Consider the following 22,581-nt stretch of genomic DNA (forward strand, 5'->3'; position numbering starts at 1 on the left):
TCCTGAATGGAGACTTTGGAGGCTGTGCTTGAGGGATTAGATACACTACTTGCACACAAGGTTCAAACCAGTAGGTGCGAACTCAGAGCACTCCCTTGGAGAGATAAAGAACATGACTTGTGTGGGAGATGGGCTGGATCCCATGAAGGTGAAGGCTTACCAGTGTTCATTACACAGAAGCAGCCAATGGAGAACAGTCTTGACTGTGAGGTGAAGAAAGAATTGAAGGTGACAACTGAACTCCATCTCACGAAGGGCAGATTTGATGAACCTGCCACATACCTGTTGCAGTGGGCCCAGCAGAGAAAAGATTCTGTTTGCCTATGCTGTAGAAATCTGCAGATTCAGGGCTTAACCAAAGCCACGTTCATAGAAATCTTCAAAAGTGTACATCCCGGCTGTATACAGGAGCTTGTCCTAAACTGTATCTTCATAGAAGAGTTGGCTTTTCTTAATCCCTACCTGAGACAGATGAAAAGTCTTTTCATACTCACACTAGATCACATCATAGGTACCTCCAGTATGGGTGATTCTGAAAAGCGTGATGAAGAGAAAAATATTCAGATTGACTTCTCAACTTCCCACACTCCACTGTCGCCAGAAACTCTATGCAAACAATGTCTCTTTTATAAAAGGCAACCTAAAAGAATGCCTCAGGTGCCTGAAGAAGCCTTTGGCGACACTTTGCATCACTAACTGTGACCTTCCAGTCAGCCTTGGATTACCAGCCCTATTGCCTGAATATTTGTGAGCTCAAACATCTTTAACTTAGTGAGATATAAATATTTATGTTATTTACTCCTTGAGCCTATTGGGTTTCTTCTTGAGAGTTAGAGATACCCTGCAAACCCTGGAATTGGAGTCATGTGGTATAGAGGACTCTCAGTTCAGTGCCCTGCTGCCTGCCCTAAGCCAATGTTCTCACCTCAGAGAGGTCGATTTCTATGATAATGTCTTTCTGCTTTTCCTGAAATGACTTCTACACCACATAGCCAAGCTGAGTCAGCTGACCCAGGAGCGATACCCTGCCCCTCTGGAGTGAAAACATTGTCCTGAGCTCCTGGATATACTCAGGGCCAAAAGACAGCCCCAAATTATCGCCTTTGAAACAACTCAATGCTCTAAGTATATGGTGGGGCCTATATTTATGATCTTGAGACCAAATGTTGCTTTTTTGCAGAACTACTATAAGATTGATTGTGAAACAGAGAAATGGAAGCTTAGGATTGGAGATTGATGAAATCCTAAGTGAATGTCCACTGCTGAATGGAGCATGGAAATGTCAATCACCTAAAAGTCTGAGGCACACTGGAAAGTCAAGATCTTCCTCTGAGCTAGTGAATGATGTTGCATCTGCAGAAAGTATCAAGCACTCTTCTCCTCTAGGATTCTTGTAGTTTAAGTGTGTTACAATAGAGGTACGGTTTTATGAGACTGGCCCCCTCATAGAATAAATGTATTGACTTATAAAATTAAAGAAAGAAAAAGAAATGGGCTAATGAATAACTCCCCAAAAGAAGAATTATGGGCTGGAGAGATGGCTCAGTGGTTAAGAGCACTGACTGTTCTTCTAGAGGTCCTGAGTTCAATTACTAACAAACATCTAGGGGCTTATAACCATCTGTAATGGGATCTGATGCCCTCTTCTGCTGTGTCTGAAGACAGCTACAGTGTACTCATATAAAATAAATAAATAAATCTTTAAAAAAAGAAGAATCATAAATAACTAATAAGAATCTCAAACTCATTCAACATCCCCAGCCATCAGAAGTGCTCTGAGTATAAGTACTTTGAGATACCACCTCACTCATCAGAATGACCATCATAGGAAATCTGATGGCAAACGCTGGCAAGGAACTGAGAAAAATGAACCCTTGCTCACTTCTGGTAGGAGTGAAAACTAATATAGCCATTATATAAATCATTATGAAGAGTTTGTAAAAAATTAAAAAAAGAAATGCTATGAGTCAACTATACCACTCCAGGGCATAGGATTCTATATCCAACCACATTAGTCACTGCTCCCTTAACAATAGCAGGGAAGTGGAAATAGCCTACATGTCCATGAAGAGATGAACCAATAATAAAAATGTGCCATTATACACAACAGAATCTTTTTCTACTATGAGGATGAATGAAAATTTGAAAATTTCAGAAAAATAGATGAATCTGGAAAATATAATTTTAAGTGAAAAGATCCAAATTCAGAAAGACAAACAAGTTCTGCTTCATATGCCGATTCTCATCTTCAGTGTGTGCATGGATACAGATGTTGAGTCCAGATGTGATGTGACTTTGTACACAGTACAAAGACAAGGTATGGTTAGGTGACAAGGAAGGACAGGACATGGTCAGAAAGACATAGGAGGGAAGTTACTGGAAGGCAGCAAGGAGGGTGGATAGGGAGGAGCATGTGAGAGGGGAAATTGACTACAGCACACTTTGTTCAAAGGGCGATGATGATATCAAACACTTTTTATATGCTAATTTTGAAATAAGTAACAATAATTGGGAGAACACAACTCAGTAAAGGCAAATGAAGATTCTACAAACATTTTATATAGAAATATTTTATGAAGCTTTGACAACATAGTAGATCATTATGTCATACTGTAATAAAGGTGAAGGAAAAGATTAAACTGAACGACAAAGAAAGTGCTCACAGCAATGCATGGCAGTCAGTCTCCATGAAAGTGCATCAAAAGTTAAGGCAATGTCCCATGTTGGTACTGCATGTTACAAAAAGACTTGCAGAACAGTTTTAAAAAAATATTTACAAACAGTTTTTTCTTTATTCTTCTCAGGGATATTGAAAGGGGAACTTTTGTGACTATTCTTGCTCTAGAAAAACACAGAGATGACAAACACATCGGCCCAAGTCAGTGAAGGTAAAATGTTCTATACAGACTCACTGATTTGCAGTCCTTTCTTAGTGTGGGCCGCTTTTCTGCTTGTAAGGTGCCAGGTCAGTTCTCTCATTTACCAAAATAGTTAGTGATGGCTGATGACAGTGACTCTGGTTACATGAGGTCCTCACCCTTAGCTTCCAGTTTCTACAATCACACTAATAACAAGCTTTAAGTCCTTCTGTACCACACTAGAAACCTACAACTTTTCTTCTTTCTGCAGATTTTGAGAGTCATTTTATGAAGAGCCACCATACACACATTACTGTAATATTTTGCCCTTTCTGATGGTCAAAATGCAAAAGTTATTCCATGAACCTTTTGGACAAGTCTAGTTACACATTTCATCCTCCACATACAATAAATTCCTTAAGTTCAATGGGATTAATAAGGATAACATTCATTATCTAACTATAACCTTCATACATGGAGGAAAAACTTGTTTCTGTAATGTAACTGAGAAAAATATCACTGATCTTAAAAAAAGGAAGTGGAGCAGAGTTTTACAAGAGTGAGTTTTAGGGTGAATTGATTTATCATTCCAGTAGATAATAAATATCTGCTAAGGAATAATTTTACTCACCTGACAACCACTCTTTAAAATTTAATATACTCATAAGAGTAAGGGAAGTTCATTTTACCATTAAACCCTTCCTATACACACGCTGACTGCCTCTCCCTCTTCCTATTTTCCAATGTTTACATGTAAGGAGAAATAACCATCTTTGCTGGCGATGGTTAGTTAGTGCTCCTAGCCCTTAAGGCACAGATGTGGTAAAACCAGAGAGAAATGCAGGCATTTATTGGGATTCTGCAGTACAAAATAAGCACACATGCTCTCCACAATCTAGTAACAGGGGCCACAGCTAAACTATTTTTATACAACAGATGTATTCGGTTGATTTTCATCTGTAACTTCTTTTTCATCAGGACCACAAACAAAAATCTGGTTGCCCAGAGTCTTCTGGGCAAATCGGAAATACATAAGATGTCCCATTGCCACAAAGGAGACTGAAATCAATACCAGCAAGCCAAAAGCTTCAGGATTTGGGGCCAAGATGACCATGATGAAATGCAGAAGGTCAAGAAGGTAGTTCATGGAGTTCTGCACACCATTGATAATGCCTCTTTCAGATTCAATTACATTTTCTTGCAGCAACTGTGTCACCGTCAAATCAAAGGACCAAAGACCTGGATGGTAAAGAATATTTTAGGAGGTGAAATTTTAGTGTATAATTGAATGTACAGTTACATAGCTCACAGTATCCAAGTGAGTTAATATATGCAAAACACATTGAAGTTCTACAACCTTTGAATTACCTATATATAGAACAGATTAACCGCATTTTACCTTATATAATTTATTAGCATATAGTATACTATATAACTTACTAGTATGTGCTAATGCCTTCAAGAATGATTTCCCCAGCCACAAGATAAAGCTGAGTCGTAAGTTTCTCAGTAAAAAGCATCAAGGATGCAGAGCCTATATAGATTCTAGCACTTCTAAAGTTTAGAGTGACCTAATGTACTGCCACAGCTAAAGAGCACAGAAACTTGAAACCACTGTTATATTGCTGCTTGAGGATCATAGGGCTCCCAATAAAGCTGTCTTGACTGAGTATTAATGTCCCTGATAAATTAATGAATTGCTCTGTATCACAAGATAAATATGGTTTCATTTCAAGAATGAATGAATTCAGAGGCCATTCACCAGCATTCCATTAATGATTACTGAAATTCTGCTCTGTAAGTGGCCTTTCCATAATGCTTCCGGAAAGAAGTTTAAAACCTCATATGTGAGTCAAAGTATAGAGTAAATGCAAACAGCTACAGAAGACTTTTGAAGGATGTTTCTTACAACCACTCTGTCTTTAGAAGAGTGTCTTTGTCTGTAAGGCAATTCCCTAGCATGCAGAAGGCTCTGGGCTTGATCCCCAGTAACACACACACACACACACACACACACAGACACACATGGAAAGGGGGAAAGACTTAAAAATATTCCATTAGGGACCTAACTCAGAATTAGAGGGCTCACTTGACATGCATGAGGTCCTGGGTTTTCTTCCAACACACCACAGACACACAACTTAGGAAAATAAAAAAACCCAAAACACTTTATACACACACACACACACACACACACACACACACACACACACACATATATACATGCAAACATATAGTTTAAACTATTAAGTGAAATTTCATGTTTAGAGAGTATATTCTATAGATAAACTATGGGTTTTGCCTAAATTAACATCTGTTAAGTACTTCAGATAATTTATTGTTGAATTCTCTACACTAGGTTTCTAAAATGATGCTTGTAATTTTGTAGTATGCAGAAAGAGTGTTCTTACCGATTCTAGCAGCAATGACTCCTGCAAACAGCAGGCTGACAGAGACTATGGGGATGGGTTTAGTACTCATCTCATGGACATTAGACATGTTGGACATATGCATTTCTGTTGTAAAGACGGTCTCAGGTATTTTGGTAGTTGGGGACACTGGCTCCACATTCACAAACCTAGAACGGATATCTTCAAATGGAGAAACAGACAGGTCCAAGGGGCTTCCAGGCATGAATACGGAGATCACACACAAGATTAAACAGGAAAGCTGGGCTAGTCCTGAGAATAGACCAGTCCGAACAAGGCCACATTTTCGACGTAGCCAGGTGAAGGCCACAGTTCCCATTATTCCAGTTATTGCTGATGCTCCCATCAAAATACTAAGGATGGATCCACTCAGCCCCTGAGTGTAGGCGTACCCTGTAGTGATACAGTCAAAGCCCAGGACTGTCATATAGAGGAAAGCCAGGCCCATGCCAGCCAGAAACACTGGCTGGTTATAGTAGGAGACCCATCCATCTCGGAAAGTGCGGAAGGGCTCTGCCATCTGGGAGGCACAGGTGGGCTCTTGTTCACATTCAAGTTCACGGATGTTGGAGTCTTTCTCACCCATTAGATGAGTTCCCTCCAAAGGTTTTGGCTCAGTATCTGTTAATAAGAAACATCATTATTTTAGAGGAAGAACATGAGGAGTAAAAGCCAATTATTTTTGATTTCCCCACTCCCTTCCTATATGAATCTCCTTCAGTACTACATTATAATCTGTTTTTCTTTTACTGCTAATTTACGAAGTACAGCCATGGAATAACTCTCAAATACCAGTTTTGCTTTCAAAATACTTTTGGTCTCTTTATAAACCTCTCTTTCTTTTAGATATTACACTCTCATTGAAGTAAACTGCAGCAACATTCATCAAATAAAGCATAAAAATTATGTGGCGGGGGGGGGGGGATATCTTCTTTTCTGCAACCTCATAAAGAGTTCATTTACCAGAAAACCAGCCTCCACTCCTCCTGGAAAAATCTTGCCTCTCTTTCTGCCTCCCACAGTTTCCAAAGGGCGATTTTATTCTCCTCAGAAAATATTAAGAAATGCTCATGTTCCCATCGTCCCATTTCTATGGATCATTTTCCCAGGCCTCCTCAAGCAGTTGTTTTCTATGCCCACTGCTTCATGAAGAAGGGCCAGGGACCTCCCAAGCCTTTTTATATTCAACCCACAGTTCTTTCCAGAATCTGAAAAGATGATATTCCAACTCATCTAGGCTTTCCCTGGAAACACAGCCCGGACTAGAACTTGGTCTTCACAGAAAAGTTCAAGGTCTGAGTACAGAGCTAGTGGTTGTGCAGTTACCTTTAGGTGAGGTCAGCTGCTTCAGTTCTGACTCCTCTACCTTGAGAGCAGCTTTTACAGCCAGAGCAGGGGTCTTCTGGTAAACCTTCCAGAGCAAGAAGTACTCCACACACATGGACACCAAATTCCAACCGGAAATAAAACCACAGCCAATGACTGGAGAACCAAATGTCATAATCTGGCCGACAGCCATGGGGGCCAGGATGTTGGTTAGCTGGTCAATCCTTCTAATGGTAGCATTCATGTCTACACAGGTAGGTGCAAGAGGCAGGTAAGTGAGAGTTACAACCTTTGTTTATGTGCTATAAATCTAAACCAACAGTACAGACTCCCGAGAGGGTTGCTCCTGAAGGCACTCTCTGGCCAAACCATTTGCTGTGAAGAAAAAAAAAATCTGTCCTCCCCTGTTTTCCTGAAGTTAACATTTCTCTAGGAAAAGTCAATAAGCAATATATACTATAATATACATTGTATATTACATATATGTATAGAAATATGTTCATAAACAGGCATTTAAATATATCTAACATTAAATTGTGGCAAAACAAATACAATGCTCCTTTAAAGCAGTAGCCCTTGACATGCCTAATGCTATGACCCTTTAATACAGTTCTTCATGCTGTAGTGACCCCGACCATAAAATTATTTCATCACTACTTCATAATCATTCTGCTACTCTTATGAATCATAATGTAAATTATGCAGGGTATCTGATATGTGACCCCTGTGAAAGGGTCATTTGACATCATCTCGAAGCAGTTAGGACCCATAGGTTAAACTGCTTCAAAGGCAGAATTCAGATGACTTGGTTATAGATTCTGATTAATAGAAAATAAGAGGAGTCACAGATGGCTCTACAAAATGTTATTTCTTTTTAGTTTTCTTGAGTAGAACTATTTACTGAGAAGTAGGTGACTTCAGAATACTCAAATTTAGTCCGAGAGAACTCGAATTTGATTTTAGAAATATTGACTTTTGACAGACCCACTGACATTCAAGAGGCTCTGTTATGACCAATGGTTAAATAAACAAATGAGACTGAAGATTTGGAAAGAGATAAGACCCAATTTTGGACATTTGCCAATTTTTAAAACAATGGCATTAAATGGAATCCCAAGAGAGCACGTGTAGAGAACACAAAGGGGCTAAAGTGTTGGGAATGCCAATGCTTGGAGGTTGGAAGAGTCAGTGTTAGCTTTCTAACCTCCACCCCACAGTCAGTTACCTAGCAACAGCCAGGTAGGCCTGACCCACTATAAAAGGGGCTGCTGGCCCCCTCCTCACTCTCTTGCTCTTTCTCTGCTTCCCTTCCCCCCCTTTCCACGTGTTCATGCCTCTTCACCTCCCCTCCACTACTTACTCTCTCTCTCTCTCTCTCTCTCTCTCTCTCCATGCCCCCCTCCCCCCCCACCTCCACTACTTTCTTAACTCCCTACCCCATGCCCTGAATAAACTATTCTATACTATACCTTCGTGTGGCTGGTCCCTCAGGGGGAAGGGATGCCTCAGCATGGGCCCACAGAGGCACCTCCTTCCCCTTTCCCCCCATACTTCACCACACCTCCATAGACCATATTCCTCCTCTCTTTATCTTTTTACAAACACATCTTTCAGTAGAAACTAGCAAGATGATAAAAACAAAAGTATAGTGTCCTGGAAACCAAATGGGGACAGTGGTCAAAGTGCAACAAAATCACCAGTGCTAAGAACTGGTGAAATCAAGAAAGATGAGCACTAAGAAGGACCCTCAATGGTCCAGTGAAAACGACTGTGAACCTCCAAGAGAGTAGAGCAGGTAGGACAAATGCCTGAAGCAAGTTGGTTTCAGAGCTTGGTGCCAACTCCAGGAAACACTATTTTCTTCTTTCAGCAGGTGTCCCTCCAGGGTACTTTGCTGCCTCCTAGCAAAGTGCCCGGAGTAAAAAGTAAAACACAACAAAAGTCAGCAGGAAGGTGTCAGAGTTCCTGCAGGATATAGGTGGAAATGGAACACAATGCCTCAGGACAGAGGGAAAAGGTAGAGAGCAGAGAAAAGATTTGATCACTGAATGAAGGAAAAGATCAACTTCATGTTCAAGGGAACACTGAGTTCAGTCATGTTGTTTTCTCCAGTCTTGCTCTGCCATTAGGAGTTGGATTTAAATGGGGTTACTGAATTAGCCTAACAGAAGGAGAGGGAGCCAAGTGAGCCGCCATCATGACTGACCTTGGGATTTAAACTGGGAGAGAGAGAGAGAGAGAGAGAGAGAGAGAGAGAGAGAACCAGCAAGTCTTAGGCTGTCCAGCAGAGCTGAGGGAGAGGGCGGGGATGGACTAAGACACGTATGCTAAAGACTGAGATTATGAGGCGGGAAGGTTTTGTGGTAGTAAGGAGGCTTTCTAAAGTTTGACCCTGGGAATATGCAACAGTGTCAAAGACGAAGGCAGGGCAGCTAAGAAAATTATCTCCTTTGTCATGCCCTATAGCACAAAGCCAGGTGAGATTAACAAGGTAGGTCCTTAACAATCATCTGGGTTTGCAAGGAAGAATCAATACCTAATGAGTACATTCATGGAAAATTGCCTTTCTTCTTCCCTGCATTCCTTCTAGTCTTCAAATGCTTTCTGATTAGTCCTGTGAGTGTACAATGTGTATACGATAATGGGAGAACTTTGATATTCTTCACCTTTCACTTGAAAGGCAAAGGCAGCCTCCGTCGGTTTCATCGGACTGTACTTGCAGAGGCTCCCCTAACATATCTGCCCACAAACAGGTGTCCAGTGCTTATGCCAACGGTGACACAAGGAGCTGATTCAAGTAACTCACTGATATGAATCCAAAAAGCAAATAATTGATGTAATAACAGCTAGATCTTAAAACATCATAACAACAAGAAATGTTTTAATTAAATGTTTCTCTTTCCCTAAATGATCACAGAGCTTCCAAGATCCCAGTTTTTATCTTTTATGTGACACTTAGGAAGGTAATGATGCTTTGTGTCAAGAAAACAGGTTTTTTTATCTTTGGAGAAGAATGAATTAAGCAGTAGTTCTGAAGACCTGTTCATTTTATTGGTAACAGCCTAGAATAGAATCAGTCTTTTGAATATTCAAACATATCCTACTTGTGAACTTGTATTTATTCTCATATGAACACTCAAATGAGTGTTCTCCTGGCTCTGATTTGGCTGTTTTGGCTATAGCTATGGTACAGAACATGGCACGGAATAATTTCTTTCACTGTAATAAGTACATAATCCCACACAGAAGAGTACGTCTTTTCAAAAGGGATTTGCTGAGTAGATAAGAGCCTATAGGCCCTACAATGTGACACCAGCTTCTAACCAGTAGAGTTCAGACAGGACATTTACGTGCCCTACTTGATCAAAAGCAAACCACTGGATTTTTTCTTCAGAATAATTAGTAAAAACTGATGCTAAAGACTGTCCCACAAAGAAAAGAATGGAAGCAACAGATGGGCTGGAAAACCTGGGGAAAGGAGGTTATACAGACTGCATGTAAAGGAGAATATTTTAAAATAATAAACCAAGTACCTGAAAAATATTTTAGTTTATAGAGTAGCTAAAAACGTGCACGCATGTAAAAAACTATGCCTTTCCTGGAGCTCTCTACCTGATTGTTTTCTCCTGTTCTATCCCTAAATGACACAGCATCCAATTTTAAAGCTCTCCGGAATCAATGAATATTGGGATAAAGAAAGAGGAGCGAGCATCTAACAACCGACTCATAATCTTTCTCTTTACGATCAGTCACCTACACAGACCCCCCCCCCCCACACACACACACACTCACACACACATCCAAACCCCACAGCCTTACAGCTCAGTCTCCTACCTGGTTTTTCTAACATCCTCACCAAAAGCCAACACAACAGCTGGAGTCCCCCACAGACTACTTTTCTTCTTCTCTCTGCTCGTTTTTCTTTAGCCATGGCCTTTCCCCCCCTGACTTTTAAAATTCTGCTTATAGCAGAAATGACACCCAAAATCCAAGGTTAGACATCTGCTGACCCTCTGAACTAAAGAAGTCTCTGAATCCTGTTCTGAAACATGATTTTTAGTTAACACCTGCTGTGGTTAAGTATCAGGAAAGAAAGCTAGCAGGCTTCCTTCACTGCTCTGGGGACTGCACTTCAGTCCTTAAGACTTGGCCGCCAGAAAGCAGACATCCCGTTTCCCTTCTTAAACTAGAGAAAACTCACAGGGAAGGAAACAGACTGTCTGTTCTAGATTTGCCTGCCATGCAATAATTCACAGTAAAGAGAGGTTAAGCTGAGAATTGATTGGCCAGTCGTATTTTTGATTGTTCTAAAACATCTTCTCATAGATTCACAGAGTAATGTTGTTTGTGTAATTGTACTAGGACCACATAAAGAGTATTTCCCCTTAACAAGGCCATTTGAAGGAGTAAAACATTTTAAAAACATTTCTTTTCATTACTTTTTAATTATGTGTACTGTGCAGGTATGTGCACATGAAGGCAAGTGCACACAGAGCGGAGGGTATCAGACTATAGCTGCAATTGGAGTTTGGCGACTGTCTGATGCTTCCCTGAGAACAGACCTTGTGTCCTCCAAAAGAGGAGTATGTACTCTTAAGCACCAAGCCATATCTCCAGCTCCCTAAAAATATCCTTTCCAATTTAATGGACTTTACAGGGTCAAAATGAATACAGTAAATAAATTCAGATAAGTGAAAGAAAATATTCTAAAAGCCAACTTTTTCCTTCAAACATGTTAGAAAAATATATTTGTGACCTATTTTCAAAGTAAACTCTTTGTTATCCTCTGAATATTAAAACATAAATGCTACATGCTTAATATAATGTTAAAGAGAAGGTTAACAACAGAACAATGAGGTCTTATCTTCTCTTTCAGTGTGACAAAAAAAAGCAATGTGGAATTATTATTAATTTTTTTGTAAATGAACAATGAGAAAGAGTAAGAAGAATTCCTTGCAGGGCGCATTCACGGTACTGCTCTCACCTCATACACAAACCCCAAAGCCCAGGGGTATCTCTCCAGGATGTAATACAGGAAGTGATGAGTCAGACAAATTCCTTTTGTTCTAGCTCAGGGCTAAGCATGACATTGTCAGTCACCTACAAATATATGGGGCCACATTCCTAGCTATTGGAGGACGTATGCAGGCAGGTTAGACAAGCATGTTCCAGGCCTCCTATAGACTTTGCTCTCTTTCAATCACTCTTTCCTTCCTATCTTCTTTTTTAGTCTAGTCAAACAGAACCGCTTGCTAACCCCAGCACATAATCTTTCCTTTGGCATCCTGGAGTAAGCCACTTCAGTCATCAAGAATAGGTTTCTTGTCTACCAGGGTTGTTGGGTAATGTGTTTGTGATACTCATTATCTTAATGACCAGCAGAGTCAGTTCAGCTGATCTGTAGCTCTGGTAGCCCTCCTCCTTCACCTTGTGTAATGATCAATCCAGGTCAAGCCTATGTGCTCTTTGGAGAAGGAGAATGGAGATGGAGAAGGTGAATACCAAGTGAGGGCATTTGGAGCTCTAGAAGTACTGATGCAGGTTGTCTTATAAGCATTCTTTGCTCTCTCTTGAGTCACTCATCTGTGTTTCCAATAAAATAAGACTGTTTAAAAACACGTTCTATCTTCCATTTGAAAACATACTTCAAAAGCCTTACATTGTGTAGGATGTGAGATAACTGCTGTTCAAATATTTTTTGAAATGGAAAATTACTTCTAGAATTCTTGCTACAATTGTGTTGTTCATGGATATTAAAAACAAAACAAAACAAAACAACAACAACAACAACAACAAAACCCAATGGTATGATCCTTAAAGTACATATAATAATGTCCGTAGTCAGATTGTCACCATCCCAAGGGAAACCCAGAAACAGCAGTAGGTGCACTAACATTAACTTAGTAACAATTAAATAAGTCACTGCACTGTCTGACAACTAGAGCAAAGAATACAAAACTCTGTGCTTTCCATGGGTTGTTCTGAAAACCTTCCCAGATGACCAAGAGTAAAAGGCCTCCTATGTCTACTTATCACCACAGATTCATTTAGTTCAAAAGGTAATTCATGTTACCTGCTAATCTGCTCCTGTTTTCTCCTGCCACAACAACAATCCAGTCCCTTTGGATTGTGATCGCAGTGGCAGTACTGGCCAAATTTGCAATGTTTGCAATAGTGATGATCAGGATGTAGCAGACAGTCTAAGGATGGAAGAGGCAAAACAAACAATCAAAAATTGAGTTAATGTCAGTTCACATTTTTTTTTAAATTTTAATCTCATTTGTAAGAAGTCACTTTACTTAAACAAAACAAAAACCAGTAATCACTTATGTGACAGTTCATAGAAAGGAGTGATATAATGGTGTCTTTTTTTTTTTTTAACATTTATCCCACAAATACTTGTTAAAATTACATCAGAGAATCAAAACGATCTGTGGACATAGAAATCCATCTTAACAGGTGTACTCCTAAACCACAAAGGGTCTACATTTTCACTGCTGTTACATATTCATTTTCTGTCACCCAGAATCCTGGAGGAGCTGAGGCACAGCTCTGGGGTGGAGTGTATGCTTAGCACTTATGAGATCCGGAGTTCCATCCTCAGGAGCCTGAAAGCACGCCAAGAGCAAGAGGCCCAGAGAGAACTTACAAGGACCCATCCATGGTACATGGTCAGGAGCTCATTCTTGTGTAGGAAAACCATCATCAGGATGATTCCGCAGAGGATGACGGACACATTCTGAACCACCAGTGACGTCTGGGCCACTGTACGGGACAAAAGCACAATGTTCACTGCACCAGCATGTCTTCCGCAGGCTGCTTTCGTCTACACAGTTGGTGAACCACATAGATGTATGTGCATGATTACCAGACAAAGATAACCTTCCAGCAGTAAATCCTGCCGCAGTTATTTTCTGTACATAGACCTGTGAAATCTGCAAACAACACAACATTCTCAGGACTTCCTTCTACTAGCTGAAGTCTTTCATGATAACTGCATTTTCATCTAACATATTTACTAGAAAGTTTGCTGGACTAAATAGAACTATTCTCCAGATAAGATCCATCTTTTAAGTCTTTGCTGTTTAGGCTAAAATAAAGACACAGAGGAAGTTACAAAGGAGGCGAAGGGGGAAGTTATGGAATCCACAACCTCTCACTTACATGGCAGGCGCAATCTAATAAAATGGCCTTGACAAAAGGAAAATACACTGGCCAAAAATCCATAAATAGCAACTTTCTTCTGATAGGTATTTTATTCATCATTGCTATAAAATTCTAAGTTACACCCCCCATCAAAGAAATTGCAAGTCCTGTTAGAGACAGACACTCCTTCATGCAGACCAAGACTACTTGTCAATCCAGATAGAAACCCAGTGGTTGTTACTCCACCATTCACTAGGTCGATGATCTAGGACAGAATACTTAATTCTTATGCTTATGCCTAGCAAGTGTGGATGAAAACATCCACCTTCCTTCCTTTATGGAATCATAATGATAACTCAAATAAAATATTCATGAAAGCATTCTGAAATGCATAAGCTATAATTACAGATCTTGTCATCCAGGACAGTAACACTTATCCTGGCTTGGAAGATCATATCAAAGGCTTAAGACAACAAGCTGCTCTCAGAAGGCAGTCTGAAATAAAACCCAACATAGAACTCACTTATTCATGTATCTGTGCATGCATTCCTCTATAGCAAAGGATTAGATACCAACTGCCAACACACCAGAAGGAGGGCTATGTGGGCAGATTGCTGTAACCATATCAGTACAATAACCAAGGTACCAAGGCCTCAAAGAGCACAGAGGAAGAAATGGTGACTTTATTCCATAAGCGCCAGGGTTTCCCATGAAGGGTGGCTTGAGTTGATTATACAATGGACATAGGAGACCCCTATCTTACTACACTCCTCTTCTCCATCCAGCTCAGCACTTTCCTAACACATGATTACAATGCTCAACAAATTGATGGTTAAAGAATCCTAAGGATAATATTTCTGTGTATAATAAATTAATTTGGTTTTCTCCAGCATACAGATATTTTTTTCTATATGTCTTCTGATCTACTCATTCTCAAAAACAGGAAAATCTTCATATGAATCTTTGTACTAGTAACACCAAATTCTAGAACTTGATAATCCTATTGACTATTTAGAAGCAGTTATATTGAACTAAATACAACTAGTTATAACAATGTCTGTCTTCAGGCAGGCATGGCGAGCTCTTTGCATTGTTAACAAAGCTCCAAATAAGTATCCACATTTCTCTTATATTCTAGATAACTAAATTGCTTACTTATTTTCAGTCTCTTGCATATAAAACAGATTATGTCTTGATATCCTAGAATAAATGTTAATTCATCATACATGTACAACACATGCATAATACATTATAATTTTTCTTTTTCCATAAAAATTATGTCAGCTGTCTGCAGTCTAGACATAGTTACTCTCCCTTGTATCAATATTTAGTTTTCAGTTTCATTACACATCCCTTTATATGCAACAAAGTAATCCAAAGGACAGATGATCAAGTTGTTTCCAAGAACATTACACTAGAGGACCTCTGGTATAATTCATAGTTACAGGGAAACCAGCACTAAGCACACTTAATGTTTAACATGATTCCCAGAAAAATTGATTGCAGGGTTAATCGTTAACGTTTGACACTGACAAACTGCCAAAAGAAAGAAAATCTATTAGGTCAGTGTCCTGAAACCCCAGCTAGTGCAGGAGCCTCAGGACTTGGAATCCAGGTGTGGCCACCAACCCCTATCCTTCAGTTGTGTTGTGTTAGTGCTTTCTCTGCGTCAGTTAGTCTTACTGATTTCTCTCTTAGTCTAATATTCCCTCCATTCCAGAGGAAACACAGGTTGGTCTAGAGAGCACAGGCTTAGTTATGTCACAGCACTCACCTTTAAGTCTGGCATTCTTATCCACCCAGTCACCAATGATGGCTCCCAGGACCAGAACAGAGCCTGCCACCACCAGTCCATAGACAGCTGTCAAGAGAAGGCTGTTTCCATAGAGTTCCACCAGAAACACAGACACTGCAAAGTGCCACATCCGATCCCCCTTAAACAAAAGAAAGATGTTTGGTTGAAATGTTTTTAATTTGTAGGCCGCTATACCCAAGAAATTGCTTCCTTCTCAAATGGGTGCTTTCTGGCTATATCAGATGAAGGTTTCATGTCAATAGTTATGGATTGAATACTTGCCTAATGTTAAAACTTCATTCCAGCACACTGGAAAATATTCAAGCTTTATTACTAATAGTTTATAGGCATTAGTTTTCCTTACATGCTATAAATATAATCCAGCTTTTAAAATTTAGGAATGGATAGGAATGGACCCTGTGGCCTCTGATGGCTTTCCATGGCTATCTTTTTTTTTTTTTTAACAATTTGCCATATCACAAGTAAATTTCAAAGTCATCAACAGCAGAACAATCAGAAGGAAAAAGTCTGATCCCATAAGACCAAAGGTGTTGAAATAAATATGTAAGTAAGTAGTCATTTTAATGTTTTAATACAGTAAATTTTTGGGTAAAAAGGCTATATCTCCATATAGTTACAGGACATATAATGAATTTTACAATTAGTTGGTATAAAGTGTGGTATAAATTTAACACCTACTTTTACATAAGTCAAGTAGGTTAATATATAAGGTGTCCAGAATAGACATTGTAAGCTCCAGCCTTGACATCATAGGTTAACATGAAGAAAGACAATGTCTTGTAACATCATCACTAAATTCACAGACCTAGTTCGTTACATATTTGACTCTGTGTGAAAACATGTCAACTCTGAGCTCTTCCCAAAGTCTCACAAAATCCTTATGATACATTTCCTATGTTGGAAGAAAATTATTATATTGATAAGCCAACTGCTATTAAATTTTAATAAAACTAAGGTAACAATCTTAAATATTCAAAATTTAAATAGATTTGTGCTAATATGGAAAACATGGCATTCACAACTAGAGATGGTTCTATTCTTCAGGGATCAGTTGCTAATAATGTCTATAGATGCTTTGAGTTAACACAACCTTCATGCCTGCAGGGAGCTTGAAGTAGATAAATACTACTGGCATCTATCAGTCCATAAAAGAATTTCCAGACACCAAATATTAACAGTGAAGAGGTAGAGAAGTCTTGGGTCAAAGAATGATACATTTCCCAATTATTATTCAAAAAGATCATAAATCATAATGTAAATATCTGTGTTTTCTGATGATCTTAGGTGACCCCTCTGAAAGGGCTGTTCAACCCTCTAAGGGCTTGTGACCCACAGGTTGAGAAACACTGGACTAAATGCTCACCCATCCCTTTCACACCTCCATTTTCTGCCCTCCCCGTCAAACAAAATCATTATAAAATGTCATTATACTTTGATATTTGTTTACATGCCAATCTACCCACGCAGAATCTGAGAATAAGTAACCACAGTAATTAATCTACTTAATAACTGGCCATAGAATGGTTTCTGATGCGTGCCCAACGCTACTATGGGCATCAAAACTTCAGCAGGATACAAAACACACAGGCTTTCCATTGCTATTTTTGTTGTTAAAAGTCCATACTAAATTAAATTATAAACGCCTGAACAAAAGCATCTACTTCTTACTTATTTTGTACTCCAATGGTAGCATAAAATGTATTGATCCATTAGTAGACAGGAATTCAGAAATTAAAAACCATACAATTCAACACAAACCCAACTTCAGAGAATCTTCTGTCCAATTGCTTTCTATATCCAATATCTAAGAAATCATGACTTAGCAGTGCTGTAAAATGTATATACAATATTTTATTTATAAATAATAGTTAAATAGAAATATAATTAAATAATATATAATAATATTTTATATACACATATATGTATATATACACACATATGTATGTATATATTATATATGTATATATATATATATATATATATATATGTAAACAGAGTGACCCACAAGATACGAAGGACATAAAACAAAATTAGCAATCCTTTCTTGCATTCCTTTGCAGTGAGGAATAAAATCCGACCCACCCTTCTATGGCTTCCAGTGCTATTGTTACTTTTCATCCCTCTTTCTCCCGAGGACCTGTCCATTTACTTAATTTACTATTAGGTTTCAACAAGCATCTTTCATTTTCTTTTGGAACTTGCTTTAAATTTTCTGACGGAAGTCTTTTTCAAATTGCCCTGGAACACACATAGCTCCTCTCATGTTTCTGGAGCCTGACACCCAGTCTGTCACCCAAAGGTCACATGAACCTGGAAGTTAATCAGTGCTTAGAAGCGAGGCACCTGGTTGTCCAAGGGGACTTCAGACACGTCCATTACTGGTCCTTTTAATGCTTATTATGACATTAAATTGGGAGAACAAACTATTGGTTTAGATGTATAAAGGGTTCTTCACTGTTTTGTTTTGCTTTTCCCCCTTATACCCATCTTCAAAGCAAACTCTAGCCAATTCCACTTTGTTTATTCATTTATTTGCAAAATCACCCCCTTTGTAAGCATTCAAAAAGATGGGAGCTTCCTTTTCTAAAAAGTTATCTAGGACTGCTATTCCTTAGAGAGCCAACAACCCAACTTAATTTCCCAATGGCATAGGGAATACATTTCCTCATGATGGTTTCCATTCACGTCTTATAAATCAATCAATAGGGGATTTCATTAAAAAGAAATTAGCACTTCAAAATATTCTTTAGAAATTCATTTTCCTTATTTGTAACGCACAGAATATGTTTATGCTTTTAAGCAGTAAGAATGATTGTTTAACCCGACAGTTTCTAATAATTATCCATTGAGCACAGCCAGCCTGCTAATGAGTATCGAGGAGTTGATAGAGGATCCCAGGCCAGCAGAAAAACTGAGATTCTCCCATAGGAAGCCAAAGGAAGAACTGTGAATCCATAGCTAATTTTCATTGGGTGGTGGCTTTTAACACTACCCACAAATTAAGTAGCCACAGATAACAACTTCGAAGATTAGAGCTGTTATCATTTAGATGTTTGATCATTGATTAGGTATACTTAAACTCATCTTACAATACTATTGTAATCCTATTATGCCAGTTTTCGCCAGTCTACCCTTGTACTCTGTTTCTATAATGCTGCATGCTGGTACCAGACGTAAACCCAAGAGGGCCCATGAAATACCTTTCCAGTTCAGTAGGAGGCCCAGTTAGAATTTACCAACCCTAGTAACTATGCAAGTTTTCCTGTCCTTGTGGATCTTGTTTCAAACAGTTGTCGGTCTATGTAAAGCTTTAGAATTTCACTATTAAGTAAAATTTACTAACACTCATGGGAAACATCTTTGAAGAAAACAACGTTTTTGTTGAAACATGTGTTTTAGAACGATTTATTTACTTAACGGAATGAGAAAACTGCAAGTTCTCCAATACAACTGTCTCCGATGAGAGTAAACAACAGCTTGTGCAACGATGTCTCAAGAACTGTGTGCATTCTCACTTACCCAAGTGGAGAGAGAGTGGCCAAGGTAGAGGAGGAATTTTGCTGAGGTCAGGTAGTTTGCTAAGGATCCTAGAAAGGCACAGAGAACAAGTTAAAAAACGTGTTTAAGCACCCCAATGTGCTCAGATTAGAATTTGCTTTTGGTCGTAATTAAGTCTGATTTTTTTAAACAGGTCACTTACAAGACTGATGCATTCAGTTTACTTAATAGCATCCACTTAAGATTCAGCGTTGTCTCTTGGTCAATAACCGCCCCAACTTCAGGCAGTGAAGAAACTCTTGTTTCAACATTCCTTAACTTTGGTGGGGTTTGTTTTTTTAATGCAAGAAATTTCACCCTGCCCAGGTTACTCTATCCCTGCCTATATGTAAGTTCTTTTATTCAAACTATGAGTTTATATTCTTCTTCACCCTCCATCAAAACCCAAGTCAACCCTCATGGAACTACATCTCCCCGTCCCCACCTGCATTCCCACCATTTGAAACATTCGATTACTCAACTCACCACAGCATCCTTCCTGATGGGTTTGATCTCTTGCCTTGGTCATGACACCAGGCGTTCTCCCCTTGTTTGTTCTGATGCTGGTAGCTTTAGCTGCTCTTGCCCGGGAGCTTGTTCACAGGAGTGAGAGGAACCGAAGATAGCACCAGTATAAGCACAACAGCCTTATGCCGAAAGACCCCAAAGGACAACTAAGGCAAACAACAACAGCAAAGCTGTCACGGGGTCTTCTTTTTGTCTTCTTTCCAAACTTAGCTAACACTGTAGCTGAAGTTGGAAAGCCAAAGCCTTATGGGAGCGGGTTGGAGGATCCACCGGCCGCAGGAGACCCCGAGCCTGCTCTCGCCGCCGCCGCCGCCGCCGCCACCGCCGCGGGCAGGGCAGCGGCTTATAGGGAGCCGGGGGCGGAGCTTGAGAGAGCAGGGACCGCCCTTCGCGGCTGGACGTCCAGGTCCGCGCCAGCTACGCTCCCACCGCCCTCCCAGGAGGCGCAAACAACCTGCGCTTTGGCTGGGCTACCGCAGGAGAAGCCAAGGGGTGACCCGCACAGTAGGACGGGGACTGTATGCGGACCCCGAGGGGACACTACAGAAACATTTTGCACAAAGTCGTTTGGCAGGTGCTAGAAGGAAGCTCTTCTCTCTGGCCACCAGATTGCCGGACAGTCCCTAGGCAAAGCTCAGCGGGAGCTGGCGCGGAAAAAAAGGAGCCTCCCACCCTAGCTACCCTTCGGAATGCAGGTAGCTAAGTAAATACAAGTCATGTCCGGCCTGCCTGCGGCGCAGAATGTTTTCCTTCTCCGAACTATAGAGAGGGCTCTCTCTCAAAAGCTGCGGAATCAAAGCTCAGGAAGCAGGCTCAAAGATCACAATGTAGCCCCGCGCAGCCCAGTGATCGAACGCAGGCCGCCTTCTGTGCCACAGGCACTGCAAGGAGGCAGCGCCCTTCACTGTCCTTTCCCTCTGAGTTCTAACCCTAGCCGCTCCTGCCTCTTTGGCTACTCCACAGGCTCCAAGTGCTGAAGGGAAGTAACCAGGAATACCGGTTGTCCCAGTTGGGACCCTGGGTCTGGCCCCGTGCAGATAAAGCCCTTTTGGTAGCCTCCTGGGGGGACAGGTGAATACACACCAGGTGTAAGCCTCTAATGACCTCCGTTTCCTCCCCAGGGCATACCTGCTTCTTGTGTCAGCCCTTCCCTTCCCTTACCTTTGTCAGGTTTGTCAACACTTCAAGAGTGATCCTAAACATTGAAACTCCAACCGGCTTGCACTCTTCCAGCCCTGCCAGAATGACACCTGGTAATGAAGAGAGCCACTCATGAGCACAGGCCTTGTATCTGGACTCTCTATCAGAAGCCCCAAAGGTCTTTGCGGGCGGGGTGCAGCTGGATTCGTTAGGATGAGGTCTGCAGAACCGAGATAGGGCTTTGCTACTGCAACCGCTTTTTGTCCTTTGCAAACCTTTCTCTCTCCTGACACACAAAACGTTTAAGTCCTTTCTCCTCTATCGCAGGTTCGGGTATGTCTGCTGAAGTTGCAAAATGGGGTAGTATATCCAAATGTCTTTTGGAGTAAACCTAAAGTGTGCTTACATGAAGCACTTAGGAAGGGATCATCTAGCAAGTTCTGACGGTTTCTTTCTCTCTGTCTCTCTCTGTCTCTGTCTCTCTGTCTCTCTGTCTCTCTCTTCCCCCAGCCCTTCCTTCCTTTCCTTTAATTTTGTTGATCTTCAGAATACAAACTATCCTGATTCCCTGCACGTATGTGCCAATAACAGGATCTCCATGCCCTTTGCATTAAGTACAGTGTGCCTTAAGAGCTATCCCCCACATCTAGTCAGAAGACTCTGAGAAACAGGAGCTCAGTTGATGCGTGCTTCAAAGTGTGATGTGTTCTCCATTGTCATCAATGGGGAGCTTCTGTTCCCCATTGTCACCAAGGAGTCCTCAGAAGCCCAAACTAGGAGAGTGCTAAGAACAGGTGGGGTCCCACAGTGAAGCAAGCAGCAAATGAGCAAGATTCATAGACAGAAAAAGCATTCAATATCTGAGGACTTGGCCAGGGCTCCTATCCTAGTCGTTGGGAATGAATAGTTAGTGTATTGTTGGAGCTCATGACATAGAAGGAGTTAAAATAGAAAATGGAATAAAAATTCTCAGAACGCTTGGAGTACACAAGTGACAGAGTTTCCTGGCCTTGACATTCCAGATTAGAAAGCATAGCTCAGTCACAAGACACCACTGGCTCTTCCTCCTACCACAGAAACATTTCACTGATTGAAAAGTAAAGTTTCATCCAAAAGCAATGTTTTCCCTCTCAGAACAGAAAATATATAACTTTCTTATCAATGTAATCATAACTAAACAAGTCATGCATGTTTTAAACCAGTTTTCAAAAACAAAAAATAAGTGCCCCCCAAAACTATTTCTCAATTCATTTCAATATGATATTTATGAGACAGAATCTAAGTTACTCATACCAGCTCTGAACTCAGAATCCTTCTGCCTCAGCTTCCCCAGCACTGGAATAACAGGCGTGTGTCACTATTGAGCTGTTTAAAAGTCTGTTAGTTTTAAAAGAGCCTTTTAAATCTTCCAGCCAGAATAAAATGTACTCTGATTGGAAGTTGTTAACACATATTTATGGTTGGGGAATAAAAGGACTTATTCCTTCCTTTCAAGTTGTGTTTTTACTTACCTCCAGGGCCCTCAGTTGCCTCTTCTGCACCTGCAGCTCTCCAGATCAAAAACAGCACAGGGAATGGCCACTACTCCACAGCCGTGAAGACAAATGAAAAGGAAAAAACACAGTGGGGTTATCATCCACTGTTACAGGAAGCCTTAGCTCTGAGGACAGAGCTCCCATCAGATGCAAAGCTTTAACAGTACAAAGCCACAATTCTGTTCAAGTGCCTTTCAAGACTGTCTGAGACTTCTATAAGCTTCAAACTGAGTAGACTCTTGAGAAATTCAAATTCAGGGTCTTAC

At 40.3% G+C, this 22,581-nt stretch overlaps 1 protein-coding gene and 1 pseudogene across 3 annotated transcripts; one reads left to right on the top strand and one right to left on the bottom strand.

Annotated features, from left to right (window-relative positions):
* On the top strand, nt 1-1,176 carry Gm18303 (predicted gene, 18303; annotated as a pseudogene).
* On the bottom strand, nt 2,448-20,910 carry Slc40a1 (solute carrier family 40 (iron-regulated transporter), member 1). Of its 3 annotated transcripts, none has more exons than XM_017321709.2 (9): nt 20,802-20,910; nt 19,599-19,786; nt 19,095-19,162; nt 15,534-15,693; nt 13,263-13,378; nt 12,687-12,813; nt 6,614-6,859; nt 5,270-5,908; nt 2,458-4,097 (listed from the first exon to the last, which is right to left on the bottom strand). In XM_017321709.2, the coding sequence occupies exons 2-9, from the start codon at nt 19,639-19,641 to the stop codon at nt 3,784-3,786; spliced, it is 1,713 nt and encodes a 570-aa protein (XP_017177198.1). In that variant the 5' UTR covers nt 19,642-19,786; nt 20,802-20,910; the 3' UTR covers nt 2,458-3,783. The 3 variants fall into 3 exon arrangements, with proteins under 3 accessions (NP_058613.2, XP_017177198.1, XP_006496200.1); XM_006496137.3 differs by having other exon boundaries at nt 19,599-19,705; nt 20,802-20,909; NM_016917.2 differs by lacking the exon at nt 20,802-20,910 and having other exon boundaries at nt 2,448-4,097; nt 19,599-19,972.
* Nucleotides 20,911-22,581: the final 1,671 nt, after the last annotated feature.

The sequence above is a fragment of the Mus musculus genome, chromosome 1 (genome assembly GCF_000001635.26).
Source record: "Mus musculus strain C57BL/6J chromosome 1, GRCm38.p6 C57BL/6J".
Taxonomy (NCBI): Eukaryota; Metazoa; Chordata; class Mammalia; order Rodentia; family Muridae; genus Mus; species Mus musculus.